The sequence below is a fragment of the Cotesia glomerata genome, linkage group LG3 (genome assembly GCF_020080835.1).
Source record: "Cotesia glomerata isolate CgM1 linkage group LG3, MPM_Cglom_v2.3, whole genome shotgun sequence".
Taxonomy (NCBI): domain Eukaryota; kingdom Metazoa; phylum Arthropoda; class Insecta; order Hymenoptera; family Braconidae; genus Cotesia; species Cotesia glomerata.
In genome coordinates this window covers 4796032-4809192 of record NC_058160.1, presented here as the reverse complement: position 1 = coordinate 4809192, position 13161 = coordinate 4796032, and the positions used below count along the sequence as shown (strand labels likewise).

Sequence of the window (13161 nt, the reverse complement as noted above, 5' to 3'; positions counted from 1 at the left end):
TTTTAAAAAATAACTGAAAAATTTTTATAACACATTGTGTCAATAGACAATTCCTTGAAAAATCAAAATTTTATCAAGAAAAATTGAAAACTATAGTAAATTTATGTTCTTACAATACAATTAATCTAGTCAAAAAATTTTTATCCTATTTATAAATATTTAAACATAATAAATGATTGAAAAATAGAAATTAAAATTAAAAGAAAAAAAATTAATTTAAAAAACAAAAGCGTCAATGCTTTCATTAACATGATAAATGGTTATGTTTTTTATTTATGTTTGTGTAAAAATAATCGATAAATAACCACTCGTACAAAATGGGAAGAAGAAGAAAAGGCAAGCACGGAACTTACCAAGTGGCGGTGACTATTATCGAGGCTAAATACTTAGCACAAAATTCCAACCCGATGGTAGTGGTAAAAGTCGGGCATCAAAAGAAAAAAACCATAATAAGAAATCGCACCGATTCTCCTTATTACAACGAAGTAAATTTATTTTTAATTACTATTAATTAATTTTCAGAAAAATAAGTCAATAATTAATTTAATTATGTTCTTTTTTTCCCCAGTATTTTATATTTAATTATACGGGAGACTTTGATACATTTCTCCATACCAGGATTTCGATATCCGTGTACTTGAAGAGATGTATGAGGCTCAAGTTCCACGGGGGAATATTTTTTGAGGTTTCTACTGTTTGGGACCAACCAGGTGATTATTAAACATATATTTGTTCAAAAATGGTTAGATTTACGCCATCTCTGAGTAAACATGTGAACCATATGGTTTACATTTGTATTTAATCATCATGCCATCATACCATATGAAGAAATTCAGCAGTGCTGGATATTATCGACTGAACGAACTCTAGCCCTGTAAGAGTAGGTACAGTAGAGTTTATCTTATTAATTTCTGCTTTATCATAAACAGCTCACGAGTATTATCACAAATGGGCGATGTTAACAAATCCTAAAGATCCTACGGGTGGTCCAAAAGGGTACGTCAAATGTAACATTGGAATTAATGCAAAGGGTGCGACTATTCCGACTCATCTAGAGACTGATAAAGAAGAAGACATCGAAGGGTTTGCTTCTTTAAATTTTTTCTACATTTAAAAAATTTTTTTTTTATTAATAATCCTTTCTAATTTTTCTAAGAATAAATTTTATTTAGAGTTGAAAAAATTCTTTTTAATATTTTAACAGACGATTTATAATTTGCAGAAATCTATTGATGCCAATAGCGAATTTTTGCGCGACAGGTCGTCAAAAGGCGCATTATATATTTATTGTATTTCGAGCGGATGGATTACCATGTAAAAATACGAGTCATTGCTGTGGGAACTCCGATAACATTGTTAATCCTTTCATTCAAATATCATTCGCTGGAATGAAAGTAAGTTTAATTGACAGATATTAATTCACGTCAATAGAAATTTTTATTGACAAAATGATTTAAAGCCTCGAAAATATCACCGTCAGATAATCCCAGTCATCAATTTTAGAACTTCAATACATACATTTTTTTCATTTAACTCATTTTTGAATATTTTATTTTTAAAACGTCTAGTCATATTAACTTTCTTAGTAATAAAAAAATAATAATTTGGTAACTTTAAATTGACAACACTCGAATTTAAAAAATATTATATCCAAGAAAATACATAGATGATTTATTTTAATATATTATTTGCATAAAAATAAAAGTTTAATTTTAAATAGTTCGGTAAAAACTTAGAAACTCCAATAAAAAAAAAAATGGTTCTTCATCTGTTTAACTTTTCGCTCTTCTCAAAAGCTGCTTTAGTTTAAAGTCTGAAATTTTTACCATCTTAATGTATCGATCGTTCTTACATATCTACCGGATATTTAAATATTTGCATAAGGTATTTCTACCCTACTAATCTCTTTATGACCCTTTATTTTTTGCCATTCAATGCAGAATTATATAAAAATAATAATCTATAAATTTAGAAAAACCATCTAAGAAAATGTATCTGAAGGTAAAACTACTTTTCCTATTCAAAAATCATTGAGTTTAAATTATCTATTCGAAATTTTCTAATTATTACTCATTTTGCGAATGTGTCATAATTCTAGAGTCGAACATCGTCAATTTAAGACTTCAAAATTAGAAAAAGTGTTCAAAACAAAATTCCTTCTCTTGAAATGATCACTCGTACACTGATAAAAAAGTTAACTTAATTCAAGGGCAAAAATTTTGTACCAAAAAAATCATTTTCTTCAAAATTGTATTTTTGGTTCAATATTTTTGCTTTTGAATCAAGTTAACTTTTTTATCAATTTAGTCTTTTTTCAACAAGACAGAAATCAAAACTACTTAAATTCTTTAGAGCCTCGTAATAACTGTTTAGCCAAATAAATTTGCTACCTATAATAAAATTTTAACGTTCTTTGAAATAATAGCATCATTTATTGCAATAGTAATACGCATTACATTTATTGGCAATATCATTAATCAAACAATCTAAACAACTATATCGTATGCATATTTCATTACATTAGTTATTTCTACAAATTCGTCATAGTCCGGTACAAATATTTGTTTAGTTGTTTGACTTCTAACTCCCATACATTAAAGCCAGCTGAATAGTAGTCTAGTACTTCAAACTCGTTTATTTCTACTCGGAAACTATAAATATCTTTCGACACATATTTCCCGCAATGATCGATATGTCGCTGAGTTATGTAGTCAGAAATACACCGTTACTCGTTTGTATTTGCTACACTAGCCAACTACCAAAATCGATCGGCTTACTTGCACACCTACCTTGTCTGTCAGACGAATCGATTGTCTCTATACTATACATGTGGTCATTTTTTTTATTGCTTTTTCGCTATCACGAATCATATCTGTCCCACAGTTGATTAATGTGTTGGAAAAAATTAAAAAAGTCTACGGTCTTATAGATAAATACAGGTATAAATAAATTTGATCTTTAAAAATGATATTTTGCTACTTTTCATCTCATTTAATATTCTATTCAATCAAATGATTAATGATTCAAGACTCTTGTAGCTGTAAGTAAATTAAATTTCAAAGTAATTATATTACAGACGCTGAATAAATACCGAAGATAAAATGAACCTTTAATCACATTATAAGAATAATTTTATTGTTTGAAATTAAATATTATCATTATTGTTATTTTTGTTAATGTCTAATACAATTTTTATAAATCTTACGAAAAAAATTAGGAAAAGATAGAAGTTTCATAGAACACTATTTTTTGAATTTTCAAACCGCAATAACTTTTGAATGAATGAACCGATTTTTACGCGGTTGGCGGCACTCTCCGCAGTTTTTTAAGCCTCATGAAGAATTTCTAAGTTTCAATTGGTCAAACTAAATATTTCGGAGTAACTCCAAAAAAACACTTTTTTTGGTTTTCTTTCGTTCGCGATATCTCTCGAACGAATCAATCGATTTTGATCGGATTGGCGGCGATCGACGTGGTTTTTCAAGGTTGAAAGCTGAATAGTTTTTAAAATCGATCGGTTAAGCCGTTTAAAAGTTATCCCAAAAAAACCATTTCAGAAAAAATTTTTTTTCCTATTTTTTTTTAGACTTCTTCAAATTTCTCAAAATCTATCGGTCCGAATCGGTTCAAATTAACAGAAAATCTAAGTTTGGCCAAGCCCTTTCGAATGGCACCAACCGCGATGAAATCGGTTCAACTGTTCAAAAGCTATAAGAGGTTTACATACTTACACACACACACACACACACACACACACACACACACACACACACACACACACACACACACACACACACACACACACACACACACACACACACACACACACACACACACACACACACATACACCTGCGGCAGAGGAGAAACTGCTTCTAGGCGCGTCTCCCCGTAGCGGATGGGAGAACGCTCGCTGTCCTTGGATGACACTAGGTCTCTTAGTTGATGAGGTACAGAGGGTAGGAGCCAAATAAAATACGCTCCCGTGGACAAAACTCCCCCCCCCTTTAATGGGTTGGTCACACTAACTGACCTAGCAAGACGATCGTTCCCTGCTGTAACTCACTGGGAGTGTCCGGAACCCGTGTCAATTATTTCTGACGATGCGAGCTACGGCTGATGTGAGCTTGCTCTGCCGAGGTGTAAGTTACAGTAGCGGATCAGGAGCCAGCCACTTCGGGCCTTGATCAGAAAGTACACAGTGAGTGTTAGAGATCGGAATCTTCACCGCCCCGAGCGAGTTTAGTCCGTCCGTGTATTCCGGGACTGGCTAAGTGTCGGCTAGGCCTCAGGGAACTGGGGTAGGAGTACTATCTCCGAGGGCACACCCGTTCCTAGTTATGACAACCCGCTCCACTTCGTACGATGCGCTGGTAAATCAAAAAGTATGAGTAATTTACAGGAAACAAACAAGAGTGGAAACGGGCTTCATGCCCAACAAGCAGCGATTGAAGCAAGCGCTGAAATGAAGAGAACGCAAGCGCTGGAGCGCCTTGAAAAGCTGACCATTGAGCTGCAAGAGTTTGTCCAAACTAAGGTCAATATCCACAAGGAGATAAAGACCAAGACAACCGGTGTAGTCAATGCTCTTGGAAGATTCAAGAAACTGGACGGGGAATGGCAGTCATCACGACGACGCATTCAAACTGAAGTTGAGACGGAAGAAGCAATGGACACTGGAGCCGACGGTGACGGCGAATCTGCTGCTGAGGACAAGAGTGAAACTGACACAAGGCCTAGAAAGAGAAAGGACCGAAACTCGCCAGAGCCAACCGACAAAGTCACAAAGAAGAAGGACTTGAAAAAAAGCCCTCCCCAACGACTGGCAGGGCAGGGCGACGAACCTAAGAAGGCGACTGATTGGGAAAAAGTACAGTCTAAGAAGGAGAAGAGGAAGCTAGCTAGAGAGCAACTCTCAAAGCAGCCGCCGAAGGAGCCCAGGCCAGAGCCTAAGCGGAAAAAACCACGCAAATGGATCAGACCCGACGTACTGATCATCCGCCCGGCCGAGAAAACAAAGTATGCCGAGATTCTGCGTCGCATAAAGCAGGACGTCCCAGATGAGCAGGTTCGTTCAACGGTAGATAAGATCAACAAGACCAGAAGTGGTGACTTGTTAATTACGATTTCGAGGAGGAGCACTGACAAAGGCCAAGCTCTCCAAAAAACGATCGCAGACATCCTTAAGGAGGAGGCCAAAGTGATCTGCAAAGGACCACAAGAGACCATCGAGATCCGAGATGTCGATGATGACACGACGAAAGAGCATATTCAGACCGCTCTAAAGAGGGAAGCTGGATAAAGTTGTGAAATCCCACTAGAGGCAATCAAAATCCGTAAAGCCTTTAGGGGTACGCAGACAGCCACAGTGTCACTACCAGCAGCTGCAGCACAAAAGTTACTGGAGGGAAACTGCAAAATAAGGATCGGCTAGGTCAATTGCCGAATGAGCAACGAAGAGACCCATACAATGCTTCAAATCAAATTGGTTGTTGATACAGCCAAGGATGCAATCGCCGGAACGAGATGGAAGGGTGGAAAGAAGAAATACTGCTTGGTGGCTGCTTTGGACATCAAGAATGCCTTCAACTCCGCTAACTGGGACTGCGTTATGCGGGCTCTAGAAGAAAAAAATGTACCAGGATACCTTCGTAGAATGGTAGCGAGCTACTTCACAAATAGGGTTCTGAAATATGACACGAAGAACGGTACGAAAGAGTACGAAATCACCGGAGGAGTGCCACAGGGATCAGTTTTAGGTCCTCTGCTATGGAACATCATGTATGATGGCCTCCTGAGAATAGCATTGCCTACGGGAGTCAAACTTGTAGCATATGCGGATGACGTAGCTGTCGTGATCTCGCAAAGCACCTCGAAGAGATAGAAATGGCATTTGATATTACATTCAGACGAGTCAATTTGTGGATGGACATGGTGAACAAGAAATCACATCACAACCATTTATCCATTATCTGGGAGTGATGCTGGATGCCCGACTCAACTTCAAGCAGCAGGTGGAACACGTCAGTGCCAAAGCGTCAATAGTGAGGGCTAGTCTCGCACGGCTGATGCCTAACATCGGAGGCCCAATGCAGAGCAGGAGGCTACTATTGTCATCAGTAGTCACATCAGTGCTCACTTACGGAATATCCATTTGGGCTGATGCACTGGAAACCCAAGAATCATGGAGAAAAGCTGGACCAGTATATCGACTGAGTGCCCTACGAGTAGCTAGTGCCTTCCGCACTATATCAGAAGAAGCAGTGTGCGTCATTGCCGGAACCCTACCTCTTCGAGTTCTAGCAGAGGAAAGACGAGTCCTTTACCAACGAAAAAGGTCAACTGCACTGAGCCCTGGAGAACTTAGAATTGAAGAACGGCAGAACAGCATAGGCCGATGGCAACTACAATGGGATGTTGCAGAGAAGGGTAGGTGGACGCACCGCCTCATACCTCGGATCGACATTTGGCTTAACCGGAATCACGGCGAGGTCAATTACTATCTTACGCAGATGGTGTCGGGACACGGGTGTTTTCGAGAGTATCTACACCGCTTTAAGCACGATGACTCTTCGGAGTGCCCGTCCTGCCCAGGAGTTGCTGAAGATGCGGAGCACGTCTTCTTTGTATGTTCTCGTTTCGATCCACAGCGTGAAGAGTTGGAGAGGATCTTGAACCAGAGAATGCAACCAGATTCACTAGTGGAAGCAATGTTGTCATCAGAAGCTGCCTGGAATGCTACCAACACGTTTGCAACAGAAGTCCTCAAAGACTTGCGTTCCACCGAAAGAAGAAGAGCAAATATCAGAAGATAGAAGGAAGGTAGTTAACACCTTAGCCACCAGAAGGAAGAACAGTAGCTAGTTCCTCCCCTCACGATTCCTGATGGTGGTTCTCATGAGGGATTAGAGGAAAGAAGAAAAGGGGTTTAGGGTTTAGTGAGTAGGGGCGTTAGCGTCGAGTTTTAGTATGACGCTGCGTCGAGTCTTCACATATCCAGGTGAAACAGCTATGCCTGGAATCCGCAAAAAGGATTCCCCCCTCTACAAAAAAACACACACACACACACACACACACATACAGACATAGTGACACCCTCGCGGGAATAGCCAGGAAAGCTTCCTAGGACCTCAAAACGTCGAGATCTGATGAAAACTCGATTTTCGAAAAACGGGGTAAAACCAATAAACCCGATTTTTGAAAATTTTCAATTTTCTTAGAGGGAAGTTAAAAATGAGATCAAATTCTAAATTATGTTCAAAGTTTTTTTTTTCTTAATTTAATCTAATTTTCAAAAGTTAAAAAAATGCACATTTAGATCTTAAAATTTTGTTGTTTTTTCAAATAACAATTAAATTTTTGGATTAACCTCGATAATTTAGACAATTATCACAGAAATTCAAATAAGCTTACCATTATATTTATTTTTTTCAAAAATGTTTAGATGAATTTAAATAATTATTCTAAATTTTTAAATAAATTTGGGTAATTATTTTAATTTTTAAGGTGTTTATATGAACATTGATGATTTTGACAATCCATAAAAAATTTAGGCGAACGCAATAACTTTTTAATGAATTGGGATGATTTAAAATTTTCAAGCTAATTAGTTGACTTTTTAATATGAGACAAAACTAATTTTGATGTTTGAAACGATGCTCAATAGAATTGGAAGTTATCAAAAATTGATAAGGTTCATTATTTAAAACCTGTCCAAAAAAAATTCAAAATATGAATTCAAGATTAAAATTCATATTTTGACACAAATATGAATTAGTTTTGAGATTAATCCAAATTTGAAATTGATTTGTATACAAATTTTATACATAAAATTTATCCTCAATATTCTTAACTCTTCATTAAAATTCTGAAGCAGGATCGAAAGTTCTACAGGCGTGCTGATTTCTATCTACGAATCAATTTAAAATTTGGATTGATCTCAAAACTAATTCATATTTGTGTCAAAATATGAATTTCAATCTTAAATTCATTTTGATTCAGAATTTTTTTTGCACGGAAAAGTAAAAAAAAAAATCAGCTTGGATTTAGGAGCAATCGTTGAATAGTTTAAAAAAATGTTATAAAATGAAAACCTCCAAAACGATAAAACTTGAAGCATTAAAACGTAACGTACCTGAAATTTACCGAAATCTTTTTATGTTACGCCTGCCAACGAAATTGTTACATTTAAAAAATCCAACTGATCCCACTTTATGGTTGCATAAATTATTCAAGGATCATAAAGATATTTATTAAAAATAAAATTAAGCTTTGAAAAAATCTATTTTACAATAAAATTACCGTAACTCTCTATGGCGATAAAAAGAGCATTTGCGTGAAAGATTTATCTGAACATTTATATCTTACCGAAAAGTACTTTTCCATAATTCATAATTTTATTATGCATTTAAAGGGTGAAACGAGTTGTCACACCGAGAGTTACACTCCACGCTTCAACGAAAAAATAATATTCACTGAAATGTTTCCACCTTTATCATATCGCGCTCGAATTGCTTTAAAAGACAAAGTAGATAGTTGCCGTTCAAAGACACTGGCAACCTTCACGCTCAACCTCGCCAAGTTATCGAATTCCAGTGAATATGGTAAGCATCGATATTAGTTAAATATTTAACATTTTATAAGTAAACAATTGATTAAAAATTTGTAGGATTTCTGCCAACATATGGGCCATCCTTCATTCAGTTTTACAACGGTACTAGCGAAGGTTCCGAATTTTCGTGTGTATCCAAGTGTCAGAATACGCGACCTATTTATCAAGGTAGAGTGCTTCTTTCTCTGAAAACAGAAATTGATGATTCAGAAGCCCCTATTTTTACTGGAGTGGATTCTGAGCCAACGGCTCCAATTATTGAGGCAAGTTAGATTTATGATTTAAGCTAATTTATTCCAACAACCCGCCAAAGGTCAATCTTATTCATCGCGCCGTTTTTAGCAAGCCTATAATGAATCACTTCTGCGGTCATTACATTGACCAAATAATAAACTTGGTTCAAGAGAAAAATTCTTAAACTAAAAACATCATTTTAAAGAGTTTGATTATCTTGAAAAATTCTTAAGTCAAGTAAAATTTACTTGAATCCAGAATAATTTCTCAAATCAAGAATTTTTCCACTTGATTCAAGATAATCAAAAAGTTTGGAAAATCCAAAAGTGCACGCATCGTAATCTCATATTTCACAATAAAATTGATTAAGGGGGGAAATACGTGTAGGAGGCCGTTTTCATACTGATTTTCATTAATTATTTTAAGGTATAAAAAATTAATATTATTTATTGAAACTATCAGGTTATTTTATACATACATCTATGAGTATTTTTTCGTATTAAACAACAATATAAGTTAATAAATAGCGGAGATATCAGCTGATATACATCGTAGGTTGTCATCCGACTTAGCAGTCTGTGTGCAGTATGGAAGCCACAATTTTTATTTGAAATCAATGGCACAGAAAAATTACTTCATTTATATGTGTATCTTCCACATGAACTTGAATTCCACAAAAAAAAAAGTAAAAATTTGCATTTTTTAGAGGGCTGTGAAATTGAGTCGTGATTTTTTAGCACTTTTTCATACATTGTTTATTAAAAAAAATTAGTTTAAACAAAAATATCGCTTTCGATTGAGGTTCATATTCAAGGTAATTGTGTAAAAAAAATTATAAGCCATATCGCAAGATGATTGGTTTAAAACTCTTTGAGCTAAACTGCACACAGTTTTGAAAAAACTCTTTTCGAGAAAAACGCGCTTGAAAAAAAAAGTGACAGAAAAAGTTAATGTAAAATAGTATTAAAGTAATTACTAAATCGCTTATAACTTTTGAACGAATAGAAATTTTGACTTGAAATTTTCAATCTATATTTTTGAATAGTTTTACAAGCATTTTATAAAAAAAAAAATTGAATTTTTAAGCCTGTACACGTATTTCCCCCCTTAAAATAAAAGATAAAAAGCAAAATAATAAAAAACAGAAAACTCTGCTATGGTTTAGTGGCGCCATAACTCTAAGGTGAGGAAAAAAATACTATAATAAAATGTATAGATAGATATACAAAAAAACCCACAGTCATATATTAGTATTTTATAAATAATAATTTAACGACAGTGAATTGAACGCTCATATTAATTGAGAAAATCCGTCGTGTGGTACTTTAGATAATAAAAAAAAATTTATTCCGGTACGATCATTTTTTGGACCAATTTCCCTGCTACATACACCTATCCATACACGGACGTCCAGAAAAGATTATGTTTAATGTTATTATTTACTATGTTAAACAAAAAAATTATTATTGAAGTATATTTTATGTGCCTGATAAATTACTTGAATTGATATAATTGTACTCATATTAACCTGTAAGTGCGATATAAATAACAAAAAATCAATTTTAGTTTCGAGAAAACTGCTTTTTTTGAAATGTTGAGAGTAGAGCAAAACCTCAACGCTTCGCTTATGAGGCGTGCAAAAATTTTCAGAAATTATGTTTTTGACTCAAGAATTTTTTTCTAGAATCAATTTTATTTTTTGAAGTTAAACAAGAAATGTCCACATTTCTGCTAAGACAATTTATTATTTAAACAAAAAATACTGAAACATTCATAAAAATTTCTATTTAACAATGTGCTTATTATGTAGCTTTAAAATATTACAATAAATTACCAATAGAGATGAAAACTTTGAATGATAAGAAGAAACTAATAAACAAAAAACTGAGAGAATGGATAAAAATAGATAATTAGTTAAAAATCGTGATATTAATTTAAGTGTTGCAACAATATTACTTATAAAACTTATATAAATAACTAGCTTGCTAGGTTGATTTTCTTTTAGCTTGCACTGTATTAAGTATTACTATATTACTATCTTATATATTAAGAGATTGTTGATAATAAAATATATTTTTGTTAATATGTACTCGTTCTATGCACAGGTGCTATACGCACCTCTATAGAATTTTTTTTGTAACGAGATTAATAAATAAATAAATATCTCATCCAACTTTCCATAATCATCATTATTATTGATGTATTATTTAAATATCAAGATAAAAATAAATTGAGTACTTGAAAAATGTTAGTAGTTGCTTCAACTTAAGTACTCGAGTTAATTAATCTCGGAGTTTTGTAAAAAAATGTGAAAAATGTGAAAAACTAAAAAAAAAAAAAAAGAAAAGAAAAGAGAAAAAATGTTCTCAGTACTTAATTTTTTTTTCTCTGTAATTTACGGAGAGTATAGGCTTCAAATTCTTACGCGGTATATAATTACGTAAAAGCTCCTTATCATAAGAAAGTATAATAGGCTATTAAGCAGGGGTTGTCACGCAATTGTATCCGGAGCTACCCTTAACTTCTTGATGGACATTTTCGCGCCGTAAGAAAATAATATAAGTATACTTATAATTAATTCGTCCGATTTAATATTAAGTTTTGTAGTTTCGTTATTAAATTATATGCTACACCGATAATCTCGTTGATTATATCTTAATCGCTCCGTTCATTATTATTTGTTTCTATTTTTTTTCTTTTTAGAACAAACTATGGTCTACGGAAGAGTATTTGCTGGTTGGAATCGTGTACGATGCCAACATGATCGACCGATCGAGATTTATGAGGAAACCTATTAGTTTCGAAATAACTATCGGGAATGTTGGGAGTAACATTTTTCCGTCCAAAATGGAGACTTATGATCAGTTATCGAGTAAGTTTCTCCAATTTTTGGATCTTAATTTTAATTTCATTTCACTGTTGCATTCTCAAAACTCGAAAAAATTCGTCAGTCTAAAATTGAATGTTCGCTTAGGTTAAAAATTTGAAAATTGCTCAGAATTAGAAAGCTGAAAAATATCACTGATACAAAATTTTTTTTAATAACAGTATAATTTTTTTTTTTTGTGAAATTTAATGCCATTTTCGATGAAAAATTTCGGTTACAAAAATACAACCTACACAAAAAGAAAAATATGGGAACTATTCCCATAATTTTATGGGAACTGTTCCCTTAATTATAGGAAATTTTCCCAGAATTATGGGAAAATTTCCCATAATGGTATAGGAATGGTTTCTATAATTATAAGAATGATTGCTATACAATTATAGGAACCATTCCCATAATATTATGGGAAATATTCCCATAATGATATAGTAATGGTTCCTATATCATTATTGGAACTATTCCCATAATGGTATAGGAAGGATTCCTAGAATATTATAGGAATCATTCTCAAAATAAAATAAAAATAAAATCTTCGTGCGGAGTGAGTTCGAAAAAGTTCCTATAATATATACACGGAAAAAAAAAATTGGGGCAGCCACATGATTTTCATGTTGTAGGCAAGAATGGTTAAAACAACAATAATAATTAAATAATAATAATAATCATAATAATAATAATCGATATTATTAAGAGAATAAGAAAAATTTTGTGGCCAGTGTATTTATATGATAAAATGGGGTTTTGCTTGGAGTCGTGCCTTTTCAAGGTTTCATATCATTCTCACCAATAGTCAATTTATTATAATAAGAATTTAGGCTGCATTCGAAAATGCTCTGTGTCTAGATACATAATGAAGAAATGACCTTGTATCTGGTAAACTATTAACATTTTTGAAGATATAAGCTCATCCCGATGTTACACTCATCAAGAGCTTTCATTTGAGTACCCATATGCATTTTTGATATATTTTCCATATATTCATATATATAATATATATAAATATATAAAATATATGAAAAATTGATGTGGGTACTCAAATGAAAGGTCTCGATGAGTGTAACATCAATATGAGCTTATATCTTTAAAAATGTCAATAGTTGACAAAAATATCAAGATACAAGGTCATTTCTCAATTATATGTTTAGAGATAGAGCATTTTCGAATGCAACCTAAATATCTATTATAAATTGACTATCATCATAAATTGACTATCGACGAGAATGATATGAAACCTTGAAAAGGCACAATTTCATGTCAAGTTCTTTCCAATTACACTAAATTTCACTAAAAAATCGATTTTATCATGTGACTATCCAGGAGACAGAATTGTTATTATTCTCTTAATAATATAAATTATTATTATGATTATTATTTAATCATTATTTTTGTTTTAACTATTATTGCCTGCCACATGAAAATCATGTTGCTGT

At 33.4% G+C, this 13161-nt stretch overlaps 1 protein-coding gene across 1 annotated transcript in view; it reads left to right on the top strand.

The window, feature by feature from the left end:
• The first annotated feature begins 317 nt into the window (after positions 1-317).
• Positions 318-13161, top strand: part of LOC123260476 (otoferlin) — a 57816-nt gene continuing 44972 nt past the window's right edge. Inside the window, exons 1-7 of the mRNA XM_044721585.1 lie at positions 318-485; positions 569-710; positions 930-1083; positions 1223-1394; positions 8413-8602; positions 8668-8873; positions 11548-11716. Coding sequence (XP_044577520.1) covers positions 318-485; positions 569-710; positions 930-1083; positions 1223-1394; positions 8413-8602; positions 8668-8873; positions 11548-11716 — 1201 coding nt within the window. The remainder of the gene's footprint in view (positions 486-568; positions 711-929; positions 1084-1222; positions 1395-8412; positions 8603-8667; positions 8874-11547; positions 11717-13161) is intronic.